Here is a 22,021-nt window from a genome sequence, read left to right on the forward strand (position 1 = left end):
TATTAATTTACCGTCCCGCGCATCGCGCGGGTCTCATTCTAATTTTAACTAAATTCATATACGAAACATAAGCAAAATAAAAACGTCCCCATTTAATTTTATAAAAAAAAAACAAAAATTCATCAATTGTTAATTAAGGACTAATATAAGTAGGTTTATCGATTATGTTGTAGGGAATATTACTGCTGATTAAAAAAAATAAAAATAATGAGTTGTTACCTAATCAATTTTTCCTCCTCTTGATAAATGTATATTTTCTGTCAATTTTTTTTGAATTTTTTTATTAATCAATACAAAAATAGTTACTATGTAAGTTGCTTGGTTAGGTGATTTAGAGTTCAATGACAATATTAATAAATTAGTTGGTCTTTACCTTTAAAATAAGATAATGTTTATGTCATTCTAAAAATCTTTAATTAAAATTTTAAACAAAAGCTAACATAAATGTTAAGTTTTTGGATTAAAGATTGACATTTAAGATTTAGGAATTAGAATTTATGGTTCAGAGAATAATATTATATTTAGGAATAGATCCATGATTTAAAATGGTTTAGGTTTTAAATTTTATGAATGTTTCGTTTACCGTTAGAATTTAAAAATAAAGGTTAAAAATTTAGAGTTTAAAGTTTATGGTTTACAATTTAGGATTTAAATTTAGAGTTTAAGATTTATGGATTAGGATTTAAAATGTACGATTTAAGATTTAGAATATGCAGTGTAAAATTTAGCGTTGAATATTTATAAATAAGTGTTTACGGTTTAGGCGATATACGTTTAGTATTTAAAAATAATTAAATATATTTATATATGAATATATAATTATATATACATATTAAAATAAGTAGTTATTAATAAATGTTTGGGAGTTAACTTTATTTTTTTTAGTGTAAATAAAAGAAATTAATTCATAAAAAAGGGGAATGTCCATTCCATGTGAGTTTAGAGGGATTACTTTGATGAGTACATATAGCTTTTTTTTGTAAGTTTAGCAACTCACAAAAATACAATTTAAAATTCAATGAGAAAAAAAGGGCTATACATTAGTCCTTAATTGATAGTTGATAAATTTTTTGTATTTTTTTTATAAAATTAAATGGGGTATTTTCATTTTGTTTATGTTTCGTATATGAATTTAACTAAAATAGGTCTAAAGTATATAAATATTTAGTACGTATTTTAATGCAAAACAAAAGTATAACTATTTTATAAATATGACATGACCCACAACTAATAGAATTTTACAAAAACCATTTAAAGTGAGGCCTATCATCATAATCACATTTGCCATACTTAATCAATATGGGACAAAGCACACTGAAACTTACCTGAATATGATAAGACATTGTCCTCAACTCTTCTCTCTCTAGACACTTGTCACTCACTATTTTTGACAATAAAAATATATAGATATAGAAAGAATCTTCCTTCTACATCATAGAATTCACCAACGTTATAAGTACTATTTTTGTATATACATCTGTTCGAAAGTCATGCTGAGCTACCGAACTTATAGGAAACTTCTTCCTTTCTCTAATGCAAACTAGGCTGAGAGGGTAATTTGTAAAAATATTCCAACTTTTAAATTAGATGGTGTCTTAAGATGTTATGTGAAACTCTACTTATCCTATTTCATCTTTCTATTTTAATTATGTGTCGTTGTATTTAGGCATAATTTCGTTTTTGATTCTTTTGTTGGGGTGAATCATCACTGTTAGTCAACATTTTTGGGATGTGCTTTGATGAAAAATGAAGATATTCAATCATTCAAATGGTTATTTGAATATTGCCTTCATTGCATGGGAGGCAATGTTCCAAAAGAAATTCTTACCGATTAATGCGCATCGATGCAAAGGGTTATTGAGGCTTGTATACCTACAAGTATTCACCGGTGGTGTATTTGACATATCATGAAGAAGGTCCCAAGTAAATTAAATGGCTACAAGCGACATGAGAAAATTGTACCCGAGATGAGTCATGTTGTATGGAACTCTCTTACAAAGAAGTATTTGATAGGAATTAGAATGATTTTTTGATGAAGTTCGGTGTTGGAGACAACAAGTGGCTTTCAGGTAATAGTGTCTTTATTAGAATTAACTGATATTTTTATGTGTTTTGGTGTAATGGTGCCCAATAGAGGTGTTAAACTGTATGTCTTTTGATGTATTTTCAGTTCTGACTTAGTATTTTTATGAATTTTTCAGAGCTTTACAAAGCTCGTCATTTATGGATTCTAGTTTATCTGGATCACCACTTCTAGGCCGGGATGAGAAGCACACATAGCAGTGAGAGCATGCATTCTTTTTTTAACAAGTTTACTACGCGCAACAGTTTACTTATATAATTCGTCAAACAGTATGATAATTTCCAAGGAAGTAGAGAACAGAGAGAGAGAATCGGATGTTGCATATTTTCATATTGTCATACCTTGTGCAACAAAATTCTCAATAGAATGAAGCTCAATTTTAGCACGTGTATGCTCAAGTGAAGTTTAGGAAAATCTAAGCACAATTTAGAGGAAAGGTGAATTGCATCACAAGAGCAACTCAGTTCGCTCTAGGTTATACGGTATGTGAAGTTTTGGAACAGGTTTCAAACTTAACATTCAACAAGTTTACAATTACATATGACATTATATCAGCTCAATTTAAATGCCAGTGGTTATTATTTGAGTCAAGAGGGATATTGTTCAGTCATTCTCTGAGCGCGTTATGCTTTGAGCAAGTAAATAAAGTGTCACCAAGATATATATTGGAACGATGGAGCAAGAACATAAAGAGGAGACACACACATATCAAGAGCAGCCACGACGAACCTCCATTGGAGCCAAAAAGCAAGAGATTTGATGATTTGGTGTTTTAATCACAAAATATTTGTGAATTTGCATCATAATCTGATGAGTTGATTACGATTCTGCACCATGCTTACGATAATGTTATGGCTGAGATGAAAAAATACAAAGCCAAAAGTAAAGGAAAATATTCGCTATCTCACCATGATGCTTCGTTGGAAAGATATTAACGAGTTTCAAAGCCCTCCATGGATTTGAACAAGAGGACGTCCGAAAAATAGATTGGGGTCAAACACTGAAAAAACAGATTGCAAATGTTTCAAAGAAAAAGAAAAGAAAGATCTAACCAAGGTAAAAGTGATGTTCATTAAATACAAAAAATTGAGTTTGTCCATGTTAATAGTTGTGGTAATATATGATTTACTTTTTTCAATTGAACCTTTTTTATGGTGGTTTTGTGGTGCAGTCAAATTTCATAAAGTTATCATGGACATGTTATGAATTATCAGTTCAGAGATTCAGTAGCATAGGATAGTTTTTCTGGTGTAGCGTGACACTATTTTGGTGTACTGTGAAACAATTTCTGTGCATTCTGCATGCTCCTCTTTTTTACATTTTCTTCGTTTGTTTCATTTTGACATGTTGTTCATTTTGAAATTAGTGTCTTCAACTATCTAAAGGAATTTATTTATTTTAAATATACAATACATAAACAATTCAATACTTAAGGAGGGTAACAATTCAAATTATAGAGTTTTCGTATCTCATGGTTATAATTTACAGAAAAATATGTATGCATGTTTTTCAGTGTATTTTGAATAGTTTACGGTGTATTCGTAAAGAAATTTGGTGTTTTTGACAATTTATCTTGTTTTTCTAGATTTTTTTGAACCTGGATTCATTCAAATTAATAGCATTTCAATATAGACAGCTTCATAGAAGTTTATTTTTTACAAAGAAATTTATAAAAAGCTTGGATTAAATATTCACAAAGATAGAAAGTATGTGTTCAAACAGACAATTTAGTACACAATTTTTAACAATGTGTGATGTAGTATTATCGTTGGTTAGGAATTTCACACAAATAATCTCGTCGAAGTATAGTTTCCAACCACCAAATAACACTCAATCAAAGTTTAATTTTGGTTGTTAGAAGTCCAACCCAATAAAAATAACTGAGTATTAGTCCAGGGTCGTTCTTCCTAGGAATCACAATCGAGTGCTCAATTATTGGTTATGAGTTTCACGGGTTAGGTTGATAAAGAAACAAGAATTTAAATTACAATAAAATAAAGCAAACAACGAAGGATAGCAAATACTAAAAAGAGGCATTCATGGCAAGGTTTGAGAATTTAGGCTTCCTATCCTAGTCATTAATCATGATACAATACTTAACAAGAGCTAATCCTATTTCGTCATCTCCAACATAGGAAGAAGGTATAATGTTATCTTCATGTTGAGAGAAAGTCAAATAGGACTAGTGAATCTCAATCTATAAGTCCTAATCAACTTACTAATTGAATTAGCAAGAGATTAGAGTCAATGGGAATAATATTAACTAACAACTCTAGATCACCAATCTAAATTGGGTATTAATGACTCAAGATCACCTAATTTCTCTTTCCAAGCCAAGAATGCTCAAAAAGCTATTCTAACATCCAACCAAGCATTTTTTCAAACACTTGGAAGGCATGAAATGAAAGCATGGTAAATTGCAAGAATAATAAAATCTACAACAACCCAATACAAGAAAATAACAACAAGAACTCAAGCAAACATCAAAGAAACATAAAAAGACATCAATTGCATTAAAGGAAATTAAAATCAATAAAAGTTCATCAACATAAAAAGAGGCATAAAAGGATAATTAACAATGCAAACTAAGAAAATAAAGATGTAGAAACAAGAAATTGTAAAGAAAGCTAGATGAAAACAAGAAATTAAACCCTAAATCTAAGATGAAATTAACCTAAAACACTAATTCTAGAGAGAAAAGGGAGCTTCTCTCTCTAGAAAACCACCCTACATAGTCCTAAGCTAATCTAATTGCTCCCCTCCTTTGTCCATCTTGAGTTCTGCATCAAATAGCCTCAGAAATGAGTTGGATTTGGGCCTGGTTGGCTTAAAAATCGCCCCTAGCGTATTGCCTTCAATGAGGTCACGTGCCTAATGTCACGCGTGTGCGTGGTCGATGCGTGTGCATTTCCAAAATTCATCCTCACTCGTACGCGTCGTGCGCATGGCCATGAATGTCCTTCTCACGCGTACGCGTGGATGAGGCGTGCGCGTGGCTCTGAATTCTCCAAATGCTCATTTCATCATGAATTCTCCACTTTAAATGTTTTTCTCTTCACTTCTTCCATCCAATACTTGCCTTATGAATTTGAAATCACTCAACAAACATATCAAGGCATTGAATGGAATTAAAGTTGATTAGAATTAGCAATTTAAATGCCTAAAAAGCATGTTGTCACTCTTAAGCACAAATTAGGGAGAATTTCACAAAACATGCTATTTCATTGAATAAATGTGGGATAAATTGATAAAATCTCCTAAATTCAACACAAGATAAACCACAAAATTGAGGTTTATCAAACCTCTCCACACTTAAACTAAGCATGTCCTCATGCTAAACTCAAGAAAGAGACAAAGGGTATCAACATTTATTCAATGCAAACAAACTATCTAAATGCATGCATTTACTTGGTCAAAATAAATCAATCTCCAAGAATACATATATGAACATGACGGCTAAAGGTATTAACAACCAATTCAAATCCACAATTGAATTGAGTTATTAAAAACAATTTACAACTTGCAAGAAAAGAGATGATCATAGGTGAAAACATGTAACTGAGCGATCGAACCTCACCGGATGTGTGTCCGCTCTAATCGCTCAAGTCTATAGGGTTGATTCACTCAATTCTCCTCTAGTCATGTTTTTCAGGATTTATTTTTCATCTAACAATAAAAAATTATTCCATGCATCCATACAAATATCATGAGGACTTCTCATAAGGTTGTAATAAGGCTAGGGTCAAGGTAAGGATGCATATGGTCAAGTGAGCTTGAAATTTGAATCTTTGATTAACTTAAATTTCCCACCTAACCTATGACAACCTATACCATTTAAATGCTAACCTAACTACCCATTCTTCACTTTTTCATACACTCATGCATTCTCTTTTTTATCACAACCTATATGCATTGGTTATTATTGAACTTCACTTTGGGGCATTTTGCCCCCTTCTTATTGCGTTTCTTTTTCTTTATTTTTCTTTTTCTATTTTTTTCTTTTTATTTTTCTCATTTTTTTTCTTTTATTTTTCTCTTTTTTTTTTAATAAGATATATACAAAAGTATCAATGCATATGGTTTAAATATAATTAATGCATGAGTATGTACCCAATTCTGAAAATTTTTAACAAAACTACCAAGAACACACTTTTATCTCTACCCAATGTTCCCAACTCTCCCACAATTAAATGATAAACACTCTCACTATCATAAACTAATCAAAGATCCAAACAAGGGACATTTATTGTTTTTCACTTTAAAGCTAGTAATGTGCTAAAATTAAAAAAAAATGGGTTTAGTATATGCTCAAAGTTGGTTAACAATGGTAGATAAAAGGTAAGACTGTTTGGGTAAGTGAGCTATTTGACACAATGACCTCAATCATATAAATACATTCATACACAAAATAATAGACATAAAGAATCAAACAAATCAAAGATTACAATCATACACTACAAGAAAAAAGGCATGTCGGCACACTTTTTTCTTGCCACGCTTTTAAAGCGTGCCGAAAAGTGGTCTATGGCCAAGCTTTTGCGAGGGTGGCCATTGATTTGTGATTTGGCCACGCTTTTTTTTGCCACGCTTGAAAAGCGTGGCCATAGAGGGAAATTGGCACGCTTTTACGAGGGTGCCCACCTACTTGAAATTTGGCCACGCTTTTTTACTGCCACGCTAAAAAAGCGTGGCGATAGAGGGAAATCGGCACGCTTTTATAGTGGGTGGCCTCTGATTAAAAATTTGGCCACCCATTTTTTTGTCACGCTTAAAAAGCGTGGCCATAGAGTGAAACCGGCACGCTTGAAAAGTGTGGCTAGTTATGGTCACCTTTTTAAAGCGTGCCCATATTCTGTTTATTTTGGCACCCTACAAAAAAACGTACCAATAGAATTCCCTCCCCCAAAATTTAGTTTTTCACCCAATTTTTTTCCACACTTAACTTTTTTTCCTTAGTTTTCAATTTTAACCCTCAAACATCACACTAGTTTTAACTGATTAAAAGTGACCCAGTGACAAAAAAAACCCTAAAAGTGACCCGCGCCGTCATCATCCTCAGACAACATCTCCATTAACGAAACAACATCATCCTCATCTTCATCGTTCATCGCCTTCATCGCACCCATGACTGTTCATCGCCTTCATCCTCGTCTGTCTAAGCCAATGACCTTCGCACCCATGCCTTTCCTCTAACCCTCGCACCCGAGCCTCTCTGTCGAACCCTTTCTCAACCCTCGTTCATCTTCATCGCACCTAGCCGTCATCGCCTTCATCGTTATCTGTGTAAGCCAATGACTGTTGCACCCATGCCGTTCGTCTAACCCTCGCACCCGACCCTCTCTCTGTGGAACCCTATTGCTGTTTCTCAACCCTCGCCCATCAACGCAACCCTCGTTGGCCCACTGTCTGTCGCACCATCGACACAACCCTCGTTGGCCCTCCTACTCCCTCAGCGCAGTGGTTTCTCTCTCTCTCAAACCCTCATAAACACTAGTAAGTCTTTCTTCCCTCTGATTATTTATTTCTCTGTTCCTCTATTTTGGACCGTTGTGAATTTCAGGTATATTACCTTCTTCACCATCAAAATTGTGGTAGCTGAATTTGATTTTGGGTCTTTTACCATCTCTTTGATACTTTATCAGTTTCCAAAGCACATCACTAAATCCTCTAGGTCCACCGAAGTTGAGGACAAGCACAATTATGAGATAATCTTTATATGTGACATCTTTCTAAATTTCTATTTTTTGTTCTAATATGATATTTGGTTTAGGGATTTTATTCTAAACTTTTTGACAATTGGTTCTATTCTGTTGTAGCTTTGGTAGTGCTTAACTGCTGCTATGTGATGAACTGCTACTACTTTGCCTGAATGTGTTTCTTTTTGGGTATCAATTTTTTACGCTGGATTTTCTTCTCAGTTTTTGCTTCATCACTTTCTTTCATATTTTGTCTCATTTTGTCTCTGCCTTATTGTTGGGATTCTCTTCAATCATATTTTGCAGTACCCCAAACTTTGTACCTTCCTCTATAATCACATTCTTTTTGCTTTCTGTTCCATTATCTCTACTACCCACATTCTCATTAGCTTTTTCGCAGTTTTACCACAAACTGTCTTTGGTACGACTGTCAACGGTCCATAGGAATGTTTTTTCTCTTTCACCTTTTTACTCATTTTTTTAATAGAAATCCCATCTCTACCCCTTGTCTTCCTCCTCCACTTGTTCTTGCCTCTATTTGTCTCCTATAGCAATGCTTTTCTTGGCTCCTGCTTGTGTTTGCTTCGGTTTGTTACTCCTAGGAACAATTTGCTTTTTCGTGACCAACCATACCATAGAAAAAGCAAATGTAATGTAACTCCTCGTACTCCATCGCATATTTCACCTATTGAGATACTAAAGGTTGAGTGAGGTCTAACTCTACAGAAAGCCTGGAAAAATTTTTTCTACATTTGTCGGTAGTGTCAGACTCAACCTTTAGAATTTTTTTCACGACATTCCCAATTCTCTGAAGGATGATTTTTTCATAGTATTCGATGGATAACCTATGAAGCCTCACTCAAGTAGCTACGCTATCAATAGTGGCTTTCATAAAGTTAAAATTAGGCTTCTAGAATCTGATTGAGAGATAATGATCAAAGATCCTCCAAGGCTTCCAATGAATGCAAAGTCAAGGTCTTCATGTGAGTAGAATTTCACAATGAAAAAATCATTCCCTAAATTTATAACTTCTGCGTTTCTTTATTTTTTCCACATCGCTTATAACCTTCTGCTCAAGACAGATAGCAAAATTCTTCTTCCAAGAAGCTTGACAATCAAGGTATCCTACTATGATTGTAAGACTTGAAGTTTTGAAAATTAAATAATAAGTTAATTGAGATTTATTTATTTGTCTAATATTTTTTTTAAAAATTATTTTACTAAAATTAATTAAATTAGATATTTAAAATTCAAGTTTGGTTTAATTAGAACTCTTACATAAATTTTTTAAGCATGAGGCCTTTTTGCATATTTAGAATAATTGAGATTCCAAGTTTAATTTTTTGAACTAAAAAAATTAATTAAATAATCTTTAATTTAAAATTTAAGTACTTATTTGAAACTAATTAGTAAGTTGATAAATAAATAGTGTTCCTAAAATAGTTTTATTTTGTAGATTTGATTCTAGTTACTATTTTTTTGTCTAATTTTATAAAATCTGTACAATACCCTTACTTCTCTTTTTTCCAAATCAAACTCTAACCCTAACTTCCTAAGGGAGAGAAAGAGTTCGTAGAGAGAGAGAGAGAGAAACATGACCAAACACAAGCAGAGGGGGAGAAGGAACTCGCCGGAGGAGAGGGAGACCTCCTCGTCATGCCTCTAGTCACCGGGAAACAACGTTGTTGTCGCCGGAAACCACCACCGGAGCCACTATCGCTTGCTCAACTCTGTCCCTGTTTCTGGTTCACCTTTTGTCCGCCGAAGCCCCATGTTGCTATGGTGGTTGCTACTGGCCTGGAGTTGGTTGATGCCATCGTTGCTACTGCTAGAACCACTGTGCTTCTGCTTGTCCAAAATTATTGTCAAAGTTTTCCAAAACTATCACAAGCTTCATCTTACCATTGTCCCGGTCTAAATTCTGTACTCTTTTATTTCATTATACATCGACCATCTTCATCCTTTAACTCGGCACTCTGGTTTTGGTCTCTTTGGTCCCTTAGGACTAATTTGTGAGTAAATTTTACATTTATAATTGTTTAACTTTGCATCTATAATTATTTTGATATACATTGCTTTAAACTTATAATTATACTTACAAAAATTACTATTAAAGAATTTTAATTTGACTTGAATAATTAATTTATTAGAACTAAATATTTATTCTTATTAAACTTATTTTAATCTGCACATGAGACTATATATTTTTATGAGACTATATACTTTTAAAACTAATTATTAATACTTGCTATCGTTGGAATCTTTTATGATTTAAAAAATACGATTGAAAATGATTTGTATGAGAAAGTATTGATTGATCTAATTTGAGATTGTGTATTTAAATGATTAAATAGTTTGCTATATTTTGAATTATATGTTTTGAATTGGTTGGGGAGACTTGTATTGGAAAATTGTAGTTAACAGCGGTCATGACATTAACTTAAATGCATCTGACTCAGGTCTCAACTAGTATGGACGTTGCTAGCCTAACGTGTAGGCCACACGTAATATCTTTTATTCTATATGGATACACGAGAGAAAAAAGGGCTATCCTTATGAGGTGAAGTCGTCCAAATATGGATTATTTGATTTGATTTTTGTACTGAAAATTCCTTTATTGATTCACGTATTACTATCGACTACTATTTTTTAATTAAAATTACTTTGATAATAATATTTATATGGTTTCATGTGGATTATAGATGTATTGTTTAATTACGGAGTTGCAAAAATCACTTTGTTTTTTTTAAATATTTTTCAAGAATAAATACTCGAATATGTTAACTTTTCTATTTAAGAGTAATGATCTTCATGAGTAGTTATTCTTTATTGAATTTTTAGACGTTATATATTTCATATATCACAGATAAGATCCAACCATATTTATTTATTTTATTTTATTTTTTGTTAAAAATATTTAACTATTCATTCTAAAAATTATAAATTTATTAAAAAAATTTATAACTTTTTTATTTAACTTATATTTGAATCTATTAAATTTGTTAGGAGTCTATTTCTCTGAAAGTCAATAATGACTCTCTTGGAGTCTTGGAGTCATGACAATGATCGACTCAAGTTCTTCGTGGCTTCATTATTAATAACAAAGTTATATATTCCACATTTTTTTATTGGTAATCATAGAGAGAAAAAAAATTGTAATAACTTGTCTTATTTAACATTTATTAATTATCACAATAATTAATAAATACTAAATACGATAAATTATGATTATTTTTAGCTAATTTTCTTAAGTTACCAAATATTTCTATTTTTTTATCCTAATCTCTAGGCCTTTGTTGTTCTTTGCATCCCTGGGTTTCTCCTTTTGCCTTTCACCATTCATGCCCATTTTACCCTTGGAGATATCTTCTACTTCATCCTCAGATTTTGGAATCCTTTTTTTCTCCTCTATAATCACCAGTCTCTTCCTTTCTCACGGGGGGGAGGAGAAGGGAAGGGGAAGGAAAAGTGACTCCTTCCTTGTGATCTCTTGATCACTACTATCTATTTTGACTTTCTTTCCATTTCGTTGCATCTAATCATTCTCCTTTTCCGTAAACCTTCTAGGTTCACGAGCTTTGGAATGTCCTTCACAAACAAAATCGTCTCTCATGATGATGGTCAGCAGCAAAAAATACAATGATATACGGAGAGAAAATGCTCATTATATAGAGAGAAAAATTTTCTCCTTTTTTTGGTCGAATAACAAAAAAATCATTAAAAGAAAGCTTATTTGTCGTTTTTGCCCAACGAGCTCCTAAAGTCTTAGTATTTTTTAAAGTTATTATTATTCAAGACTTAGGACCTCTTTGGAAAGTTTCAAAAAGTAATTTTTTTGAGTTTTTGACTTATAAAAAGTAGTAATATTAATGTTTAGTTTAATTTTCAAAATCAAATTGTATCTTTCTAAAAAATTATTTAGGAATTTATAGAGAAATTAAAAAAATGATTTCTCTAATACTACTACTTTTTATCACATTTCTATAAAATAAACACTTTTAGAACTAAAAACCAAACACAAAATAATTTATTTATAAGCTACTTTTGATATAGTCATTTATTATTTAATCTATTTTTTTAAAAGTAGATTAATTAAGCTATTTATCCAAACTGAGCGTAATTCTATACATTAATCTCATATATTTTTTTAATTCAAAATTTTTTATTATTAAGTATGTATTGGATTAAAGTTTACAAATAAAAGTTTGCATAAAATTGAGTTTATATACTTGATTTTGATGAAAAGTAAGTTTGTGTTAACATAATTTATGTTTGGCAATTTTTATATCAAAATGGATTATAGTAAAATAAATATTGTTTAGATTACACTACTCAACATTACTTTTAAATGAAGAATTACTAAAAAAATATCAATTTAAATAGTTATAATTTTTTACTATTATAATAAAAATTAATATTTATTTATTAAATTAAAAATAACATATAAAATAACATATTTTAATATTCTTTATGAGTACTCTCAATAATTTTATTTTGTTTATTATTTTGGATTCTAACTTTTTACTATGTTTTTATTATTATTTATGATTAATTTTTTATTTAAATTATCATTTTCAATAGGAACAATAATATATATTCTAACAAATTAGAATAATAAACAGTGAACAAAAATTACAATAATAAATTTTATAATGAAACAAAAAAAATATTCTATAATTTTTTTAGTATTCTCAATATATTCTTTAATTTAGCATTATTTTAAACTATAAATTTTTATTATTTATAACTACTTTATTGTTATTTATGGTTAGTTTGTTATTTATTTTGTCCTTTTTATTGGGGTCATAATTCATATAATACAAAATTTTAATAATAAACATAGATTATTATTTGTATTCATTTTATATAAAAAACAAAGGATAGAGTTGATAAGAAAAAAAATAAATTTTTATCTAATTTTTCAACAGTAACAAACTAACGTAAACCTCCAAGGTGAAATCACTTTTGCATTCAAAATACACAAATATTACTAAACATAAAAAGAAAGCGTTCAAGACACTCAAACGAGTTTCTCTTTTCCTCAACGCTAACCAAACACACCCTAAATTATTCTTAATAATTTGTATTTAGTAATTTAATACTAAACAAAATAATATAATAGAATTCTCAAAGAAATAAATTATTTTCTCAACTATTCATAAACATATATTTTTTTTCTTTCTTCTATCTACTATATTCTTTAAATTTTTTATTTTTACCGCTACTCTAATTAACATTCTTAAATTTTTTCAATTAAAGTTTAATCTGATCAAAGTTATAAACAAAATTTAAATAAAGACTGTGTCAACATTATATTTGCCAAGTTGTTATAGCCACCATAATTATTAAAAAGGCTAATATTAGATAATGAATTCTTTTCAGTTAATATTAACTAATTTTTTTTAAAATATTTTATTTATTTTAAACTTTAAATTCTAAATTATAAAATTTTAATCTTAACTAAATCCTAAATTAGAAACTTAAATATTAAAACTAGTTAAATTAACAATCTAAAAGTTGATTCGTGTACTTTTATGGTAGAAAAATATGACCACTTTGAATGCTCTTCTATAATATACATACATATTAGAGTGCCGCTATACATATATAGTTAGATAGATTGTATGTCTTAGTTATTGTTGATCTATTGATCTCCTTGAACTAAGAGACAAAATTAGGATCATCACTTTAGTTAGTCTAGTTTGTTGAGTCATTATTTATGTGATTGCATTGTAAGTATATAGGTATATTATTGGGGTTTATTAGGCTTTGCAGACAAGTAGCAAAGGCAAAGGCTTTGCATGTGTATATTATTGGGGTTTAGGCTTTGCAGTTGTATTATATGATGACTAATTTATTACTGTACAAAAACCATTTATATTTTCCTTTTACCATTGCAATTAAAAAGCATGATACATTAATGGTCTTGTTAAAGTTGAAATTTTGGTCTTCTCTACATCTCCAAAGCGTTGATAACTTTTGTTGGAACTGTTTTATTTATACCATGATTAATTCAGCAAACATAGCCCATCAACAAACGTTCATGAATATTTATAGCTAGTATATCTAAGATTCAATCATCATCTCGCAACTATTTTGAAGAAATGAAATGGAAGGAAAAGAATCAAGCAGTATAAAAGATTATTAATGATTTTAGTAATGATTAGTAGTACAATCTAATAAGGATGCTGAAAATAACACAAGGCTTTCTACTAGTTACCTAAACAAACTCAATAATATAGAAGAATGATTATTATATTGATTCGATCATATAAAAGTTGCATGCATGAAATTAACAGAAAAGGAAGGAAAATGAATAACTAAAAGAAAGTAGAAGGGACGACGATGATTTTAGGGTCGGTAACAGTGAGGTTTGCACATATGGTGACAGTCATAAAGACAAGGTCCTCCGCAATGAAGAGGGCACTCCAATCTCATCCCCTGGCATCGTGTTCTTGCCATGCATTCTGCATACTCTCCAATCCTATAATCTTTCTTATTTTCAGATTCCTCCTCCTCCTCCTCCTCCACCACCACCACCACCGCCTCCACCACCGCTGCCTCCCCCTCTTCCTCTATAATACCAACTACTACCTTTGACAACTTTGTTCTCGGAACTAGTGTTGGGCTTTCCCTGAGTAGAGTTATTAGTTACGAAGGTGGCATTATTGCTTTGCCTGGGAGCAGTGTCATTTTTTAGCTCGACACCTTTAAGACCCACAAATACAAATAACAGACAGAGAAGCAGAGGAGAATTTCTCAAAGTAAACGCCATAAGAACAAGAATGTTTTTGCATATAATGGGTGCCGTCTCCTTCAAGCTCATGTGCGTGTATATATAGTAGTAGTCGTAGGTGTGGAAGGTGCATGTTGTCGCAATGTGCGTCCCTACCTAACCAGATCTATAACAATTAAGATTAATATATAGTATAAGCACGAAATTAAGGAACATGCCTTTATCCACACTTTGTCCCCACCACTTACTGATAATGACATAAATGCTAAGTGTATAGTAGTAAGTTAGTAAGTAAGCAGTGTGACACTAACATCGGTTGTCCCCATAGCTCTCTCAACAAACCCTGTAGGGACCTGTCTTGGCTTTGTCTATTACCTCATTTTTTAGTGAATTCATTCAAACTAATAATTTTTTTATATATATCTTACAAGGTGGACTCTAAATCATACTTTTTTCTGCTTAAATTATTGATATTTTAATTTTATTTATAAAAAATTTGATTGATCCGATCAAATAAAACTAAGCCATCTACATTTCAAATTAAAAAAATGCTTTTGTGGCAGCATGCATAGTGTACATTGAATTACTAAAAGCACTGTAATTTATTATAAATTAAAAGAAGAAAGGTAGAATACCAAACTCAAGACGCAGGACCAGATTACTCTTGGTATCAAGCATTATGATTTATGAAACTTTTGCCACAATCTAGCTATATTCAAGCATGACTCTATACTTTATATAAAAGCATGAGTTCAGTCGTCACAGATACTCACCGCGAAGGTAATCACTGTGAGGACCAAATGGTTAGTTTTAAGTCTTGTTCAACAGGAAGTTGGAACACAGCACAGAAGTTCTCGACCAAAAGTGCTCTTTCTATCTTATGCCTAATGTTAGTTATGCCATAGTGGGACACTAGGCTTCAATGCCTGGAATTTTGTCTTCTCTCAAGGTCTCTCCTTAATTAATTTTCTCATGAGTTTGACTGTTTGAGAAACATTTACTATAACTACATATATATTCCTTAATTTTTTTTCACAATACAATATTCACGTTAAGAATTATGAATTCAAACAGCTTTTGAATATTAAGCCAACAAATTATTATTGTTAAATTGTTATAGGTTGTTTATTGGACATTCTAGAAGATTTTTGGACCGCTGCAATATTTATTATTGTGTCACAGACACAGGTTCTTGATATAAGAGTATGGAAATGTCATATTAAAAAATTTGAAAATGAAACACCCTTTAAATAGATGCAAACAATGTTTGACTCAATTCAAAAAACATGTGATTCGACAAAGAATTTTTTCAAAAAGAAGAGTAGTATGATGATATGAATATGGGAATGCCAAACTAAAAATAATGTGTTAATAACTTAATATTGTTAAATTCGTTTAAGTTATTTATTGGATATTTCAGAAGACTTTAGTAAGCTGTGATACACACTGATACTCATTAGTCGTCTAATCATTCACATTTCACCATGTTGATTTGGTCAATAAGATTACAATAACTGTATATACGATAGTGGCGAAATTAAATTAGTGAATGATTAACCTCTTGAATCAACTACCTGTACTTACATATTTAACATATTTAAAACAAATCAAATAACATACTTAACACTCCAGGCAATTCACTTAACGCTATCATGCATCACCAATGTGCTGGTTGGTATTTGATAATTGACTAGCATCTCCTTCGTATTTATGTCCAACCCAGCGTCGTAAGTTACTATTGCTTGACCTTGACGCCTACGAATCTATAGAACAACGTATAATACAAGACCTAGTCCTCCTAATGTGGCTTAGTGGGGATGGTTGTGGGAACATCGAAGATGTGTTGCTGCATATACCATCCATACCATATTGGTACCCGAATCACTTGCAACGCACATGCTTCCCACCACCATCCACGTGAAACCCAGTATCAAGCTAAAGAACCACAACAAATAAACTAACTAAATAAAAATCTTAAGTATATCTCTCTAATTAGCACCTTTAGTTGTATTGTATTCCTATAGGTCAGCTAATTGATATAATATGCCGATCCAGAATTAACATAGGGGATTTGTGAATGCAAATCGTAATAATCTCATCATGATCAAATTAAGGCTGGCAAATAGACGACAAATGCTATAAAACAGAGAAATGAAGGTAACTATGGTAAGACAACTTCAAAAAGAATAATACATTATGACCATTTTTCAATTGTCTCCTAACCCCCTTTCAATAGGAAGTTCGGGATCTTTTAGCTTCCAATCTTATCAGCTATCTCCACACACTTAATGACACAACATTATTATTCCTTCTAATCGTACTAACACAACCTGCTCCGATCCACCAACAAACATTGCTAGCCACACCACTCTTTAGTGTTTATCCGTATATAGGGAGTATCCAAGAGAGAAAATTATATTGATATTAGTCTGTTAACAAAGCAGCAGAAGAGTGGAAGAGAAAAAGGAAAGAAAATGCAAGCTAGCTCGCTGTACTCTTCTGCCCCTGGGGGCTTTCAGGTTCATTTCTGAAAATAGAGTTATAATTGTCCAATTCAAGGTACTTAAGTATATTCCGTGTCTCCTGCAGGTAGCTAGCGTGGCCTTCTATCAATTGTGTCACATCAATCTGCAAAGTAACAAAAGAAGATGGCAACTTTAAGCAATACAATGTAAAACAGTTCAACTAAATATAGGAATAGGATTGAAAAATCTTACATTCTCCATCCCTGGAACATCAACAGGTTGGATTCCAGCTAGTCCTTGAGAAAGCAAACTATGCACACAAAATTTATTTCAAATATAGGTCTAGTCAAATCTATATAAAAGGACAAGTAGGAACTAACATTTTGCAATATATAGTATGCAGCATAATGAATGTTAATTAGCATGACTTGGCGTAAATCATGTAGAGAACCTGTACCTGGCACGAAAAGTTACACCTAGTGTCCAGTCATTCTTAGAGTAAGCGTTCACAAACCTTCCAGCTACCATCTGCATGTGGGTTGGATTACTGAATACTTAATAAAAAGTGAATAGATGGAGATTTAAAACTAGTTTGTAGGGATGTTATAGCTGGGTACCTTTCTAGCTGCCTCCCAATTTTCATCTTTAATCGAGATGGGTGCTCCAAGGATAACAACCCTTTCCACCAGTCCGGCTGTATAAGTTAGCACAGTATGAAGGTTTCATAAACTAAAAAATAATCTAATTTTTCAATACATATGAAAATCAAGAGATGATGATATTCAGACTACCATTGTCTCCTTCGGCCTCAGCCAGACATTGGAGACACTTGAAAATAACGCGGGCTCCCAATGAAAAACCTACTAGTGTCACAGGCCTGGACCATAAATAGAAAGCTACAAAATATATCGGATTATACAACGAGGCAATAGCATAATCAATCTTTTTGCTGTAACATTAGCTGGTGTTACCTGTTTCCCTGCAAGCCTTTCAGCAAGACATCAGCAAGCACTTTACCCGCCTTGTCTGATCTGTTCCAACAAAGAGGATTACCAGGCTACATATGATGTAAAAATTTTAAAGAATCAACAAAAGTTGATTCACAATTCACAAGATCAGATCACTAGCGGAAAGTAATTACACCAAGATATTAAGGAGATTTTTTTTAACCTAAATAAAAGACACAATTTCCTCATGCGAAGACAAATTTATCAAAGAAAATGAATGGACCAGAATAGATCAGTAGATACAGATATGATGAAACCATAATATTGAATCGTTAAGATCATGAGTACCGCTAGAAGCTTATAACTGAAAATTCAAAGCAACTGAGCCTCTGTCCTTGTAAGAAATTTCTAGGCTAACTGTGTGTGCTGTTTTTGAACAGCCATCGCGGCATTTCTATAGGCATGAATATATTTTATCTATTGACAGAAGTGGTACAACCAAGAAACATAACCAACCTATCCACTGCAATTGCCCATCTGCTGTCTATAAAATCAAATGCAGTAACTAAAGTTGCAGGCCACGCTAATGCTGACACAAGGGTACTTAATACTGTCAGCATGGCACCATCTTTCATCAACTCGAGCATAATTTCTACAATATTGACCAGTAAATACTTTCAATTAGAATATATCAAATATATTTGACTCTTAAGTAAAAAATAAAATAAAAAACAGGGTTCAACAGAGCTACTTGATCTGATCCAGTCCTGGATGGCAGTGCTTAGTGCAATCAAAATTTGTGACTCATATTGAAGCACATACCTACACAGACAGGATATTAAATACAGCAACTGAAATATTTGAAAATGAAACTTTTAACTTAAAGCACACGGGATTTTAAATTCCTCTGAAATAACATTTAGTAAAATTAATAGTTAATTAGATTAAGGTTATTGGATATAGAAGGTCATCATATACTTTTGCATGTCTATAAACATCTAGTTCTCGTGGAATAATTTTTCCTCACCTCTCCATGTTATTGCAGTAACCTTCCCAAGGTTCTACAAAATCTTTTTCCTGAAACGCAAGCCCTGAAATGAAGATTCCTACTGCTAGACGCTGAAATTGAAAATTTTAACAATCATAGTCCTGTAGTGATATAAAGTTGAATATCCTGCTTGGTTAAGGGTGATGTAAATTATAAAGACTTTTGGAACTTACACCCTGATGAATGTCTCCAATTTCTTTCAACTCAAATTCCTCAAGACTTCCAATTCTTGTTGCCATCTTACTACCAGTAAGGCCAGCTCCAGCAGCTGAGATACAAAATAATCTTAAAAGCATATCAATTAGCATTTATCTTGCAGAGAAAAAACTGCCAAAGCCTCTACAGCACAATAAGAGGCAGATGTTTTATGAAGTTAAGTAAAGATTGGATATAAACTTGAGCATTTTGACCGTATTTCTTCCTCACCTCCAAATGATGCAGCAACGGCTACTGATCCAGCAGCAGATCCTGTAGCAGTTGCTGCTGCAGCAAAACCACCAGTTCCAATGGCAGGAACAATAGTGCCCAGTGTAGGAGCTAAAGCAGTTAATCCATGGGCAATTGCTGGGGCAGCCAAGCCTATCACATTATTCACAACACTTAAGAAGCCGATACTATCTCATTCTTGGGTTAGATAAAGATACTTATGAGATAGAGATGCAGACATACCACCGGTTATAGCCATTAAGGTTCCTCCTGTTAAAGCAGCTGCTCCAATAATACCTCCACGCTTCCATTTATCCCAGTTGGTTTCTGCTTCTACAGTTTCTTCCTCCTTGTCTCCTCCTTTAATCGCTGAATTCATTACTGAATAAACAACCATTGACTCCATTGCTTCCTACAAAACATTATGATTAAGTTTGTGATTAGACAATAGAGTTCTCTCCAACAACCGCTTTGTTAAAACCACCAAACCAAGACATACAGGTATCAAAGCACACAGACCATTTCATTCGACTTGACACCGAGCCATAAAGCAAGCAACCGCAAAGCAACACGGTGACGAGCATCATACCCCTGCCTTGCACGACAGCAGTTCTTGTCATCCTTAGCAATATCTGCTACACAAGCTGAAAGAAGTGCATAAAGAACTGTCACTTTCCTCTGGTAACTGATATGGGTTGCCTCCTCCAAAGGTTCTTCAAAAACATCATTTTCAAGTGCAAGGGAAGCTTCTTTCTTCTGAGGCACCAGAACTGAGCTCTCGATTGTTTCATGACGTGGCTGAGCAACCACAGCAGATGATTCTGTCGTAGCATTGCTTGAATCTCCTTGGTTTCCATTTTTCAACTCATGGCTTCCACGTTCTGCGCCTGAAGAATCAGCATCAGTTTCCTTGCTTTCAACTGTGATATCAAGAACCTTGGCCAATGCAGCTTCTTTAGCCAGTCTTTCTGAAGAAGCTGCATCACCTTCCTCGGACAGTAGTTTCAAGAACTGAAACAAAGTCATATAACTATCCTTTTTAACATTTCATTCTCAGTAATATTATTATTATTATATGAACAAGGAATGAAAATGCAGATTGAGAAAAATAAAACAAAATCAACACAGGCCTTCGCCCTACCTATCACTATAACATGATTTGTGGTTTCTCTCTCTTTATGAATGTTTACCTGTATATCCATTTTGGCATTTTCTTTCTACATAGCGACAAATCGAATTCGTTCTACAAGCAAAGAGATAACAACGGATAGTGAAACTGTGAAAGAGAAAAGAATGAATGAGCGACTTACAGCTCCAACGTGATCCCTGACTTGAGGAGAAGAACCTGCAGTTTCCTTTAGGCCACACCACGCTTGGTCATCCACTCCGAGAAACCTGTTAATTTTATCAACCTATCATTGAAATTTCAAAGATTCTTAATGCGTTAACTTTGATGAGATGAGTTTAATTGAATTGCGTACCTAAACACTGGGAAGAGCAAACCACGCTTATCGTGGATCCAAAGGTCAGAATCGTCGGAAACAGAAGCCTTGGCGGAGGCGGGGCTAGTAGCATCACCGTCGGCATCGGCGTGAGGAGTATCGGGAGTTTGAGATTGATGGATCTGAGAGTGGTGAAGTGCGAGAGCAAACAGAGCAGCAGCTGCGTATCTCTGAGTAGGCAACAAGATAGAAGAGGTTTCATCCATCGCATTAACTCGTAATTAGAATTTTCATGGCGAAGGAGAATGAATGAATAGCTATGCTTATTGGATTTTTGTTTGGATGTTGGATCATTAGAACGAAAAATAAAAGAGCTGCGAGCTCCTTTACTTTTTCAAACTTCAAAATCGGAGGGGTTATTTCCTCTCGCGCCAGCGGGAAACGCGACCAACACGTGAAGTACTCTGCTCAATTTATGACTTATATTCTTCAATCAATTTCTTAAATAAATAATAATAAAAAAAACACTATGGATATTGGATAGTGAAAAGTATGGTTGATTTCTTTCAACATGGAAAGAAATTTGGAGTTACATGTTAGAATAGATGTGTATGAAGTAATTACACTGGCGTTAGAACAAAATGCAGGGTGTGATTTGATTTTTTTTGTTTTTCTTAATTCTAAGATTTATTTCGAATTTTTTTCTATTTTAAAATATGCAAAATGTAAGTTATGATTTGTGTTTTTTTTTTTAAATATAAATCGTAGGTTACATTTTGTATTATTAAAGTATTTTAATCTAAGAGTTTGTCTATAAATATCATTGTTATTCATCTCTTTTTTGTTTGTGATTTTTTTGTGATAATTAGTAATGTCAAAAAAATTGGGTGAGTAGAGGTTGAAAGTTGAGACTATGAAAGGTATTGCAAATTTGCAAGTGTATCATAATAGTGAGATCATATCAAACACATACGAGAGAGTGATTTTTGTGTGTGAATATCCGTTTTCTTTTACTAATCTATGTACCATGAGTTTTGCGAAATTACAAAATGGTTTATGTGAGAACATACAAAGTCACATTTTAAAAAGGGTGATCAACATTTAATACAGAAATCCTGTACAAATATTTGGTGGGTTAATATAGTTTCAAATCATGCCTATCATTGATGACGCATGCA

The 22,021-nt window shown here is 32.6% G+C and overlaps 1 protein-coding gene across 2 annotated transcripts; it reads right to left on the bottom strand.

Annotated features, from left to right (window-relative positions):
* Positions 1-16,638: 16,638 nt before the first annotated feature.
* Positions 16,639-21,269, bottom strand: LOC107460110 (uncharacterized). Of its 2 annotated transcripts, XM_016078439.3 has the most exons (15): positions 20,883-21,269; positions 20,712-20,796; positions 19,921-20,412; positions 19,645-19,813; positions 19,402-19,554; positions 19,149-19,243; positions 18,955-19,046; positions 18,679-18,749; positions 18,444-18,579; positions 17,952-18,011; positions 17,772-17,857; positions 17,598-17,674; positions 17,438-17,508; positions 17,233-17,290; positions 16,639-17,143 (listed from the first exon to the last, which is right to left on the bottom strand). In XM_016078439.3, the coding sequence occupies exons 1-15, from the start codon at positions 21,107-21,109 to the stop codon at positions 16,997-16,999; spliced, it is 2,019 nt and encodes a 672-aa protein (XP_015933925.1). In that variant the 5' UTR covers positions 21,110-21,269; the 3' UTR covers positions 16,639-16,996. The 2 variants fall into 2 exon arrangements, 1 of the variants encoding a protein (XP_015933925.1); XR_002366387.2 differs by lacking the exons at positions 16,639-17,143; positions 17,233-17,290 and having other exon boundaries at positions 17,449-17,508; positions 17,772-17,876.
* Between the last annotated feature and the right edge of the window lie 752 nt (positions 21,270-22,021).

This window comes from Arachis duranensis, chromosome 8 (genome assembly GCF_000817695.3).
Source record: "Arachis duranensis cultivar V14167 chromosome 8, aradu.V14167.gnm2.J7QH, whole genome shotgun sequence".
NCBI lineage: Eukaryota > Viridiplantae > Streptophyta > Magnoliopsida > Fabales > Fabaceae > Arachis > Arachis duranensis.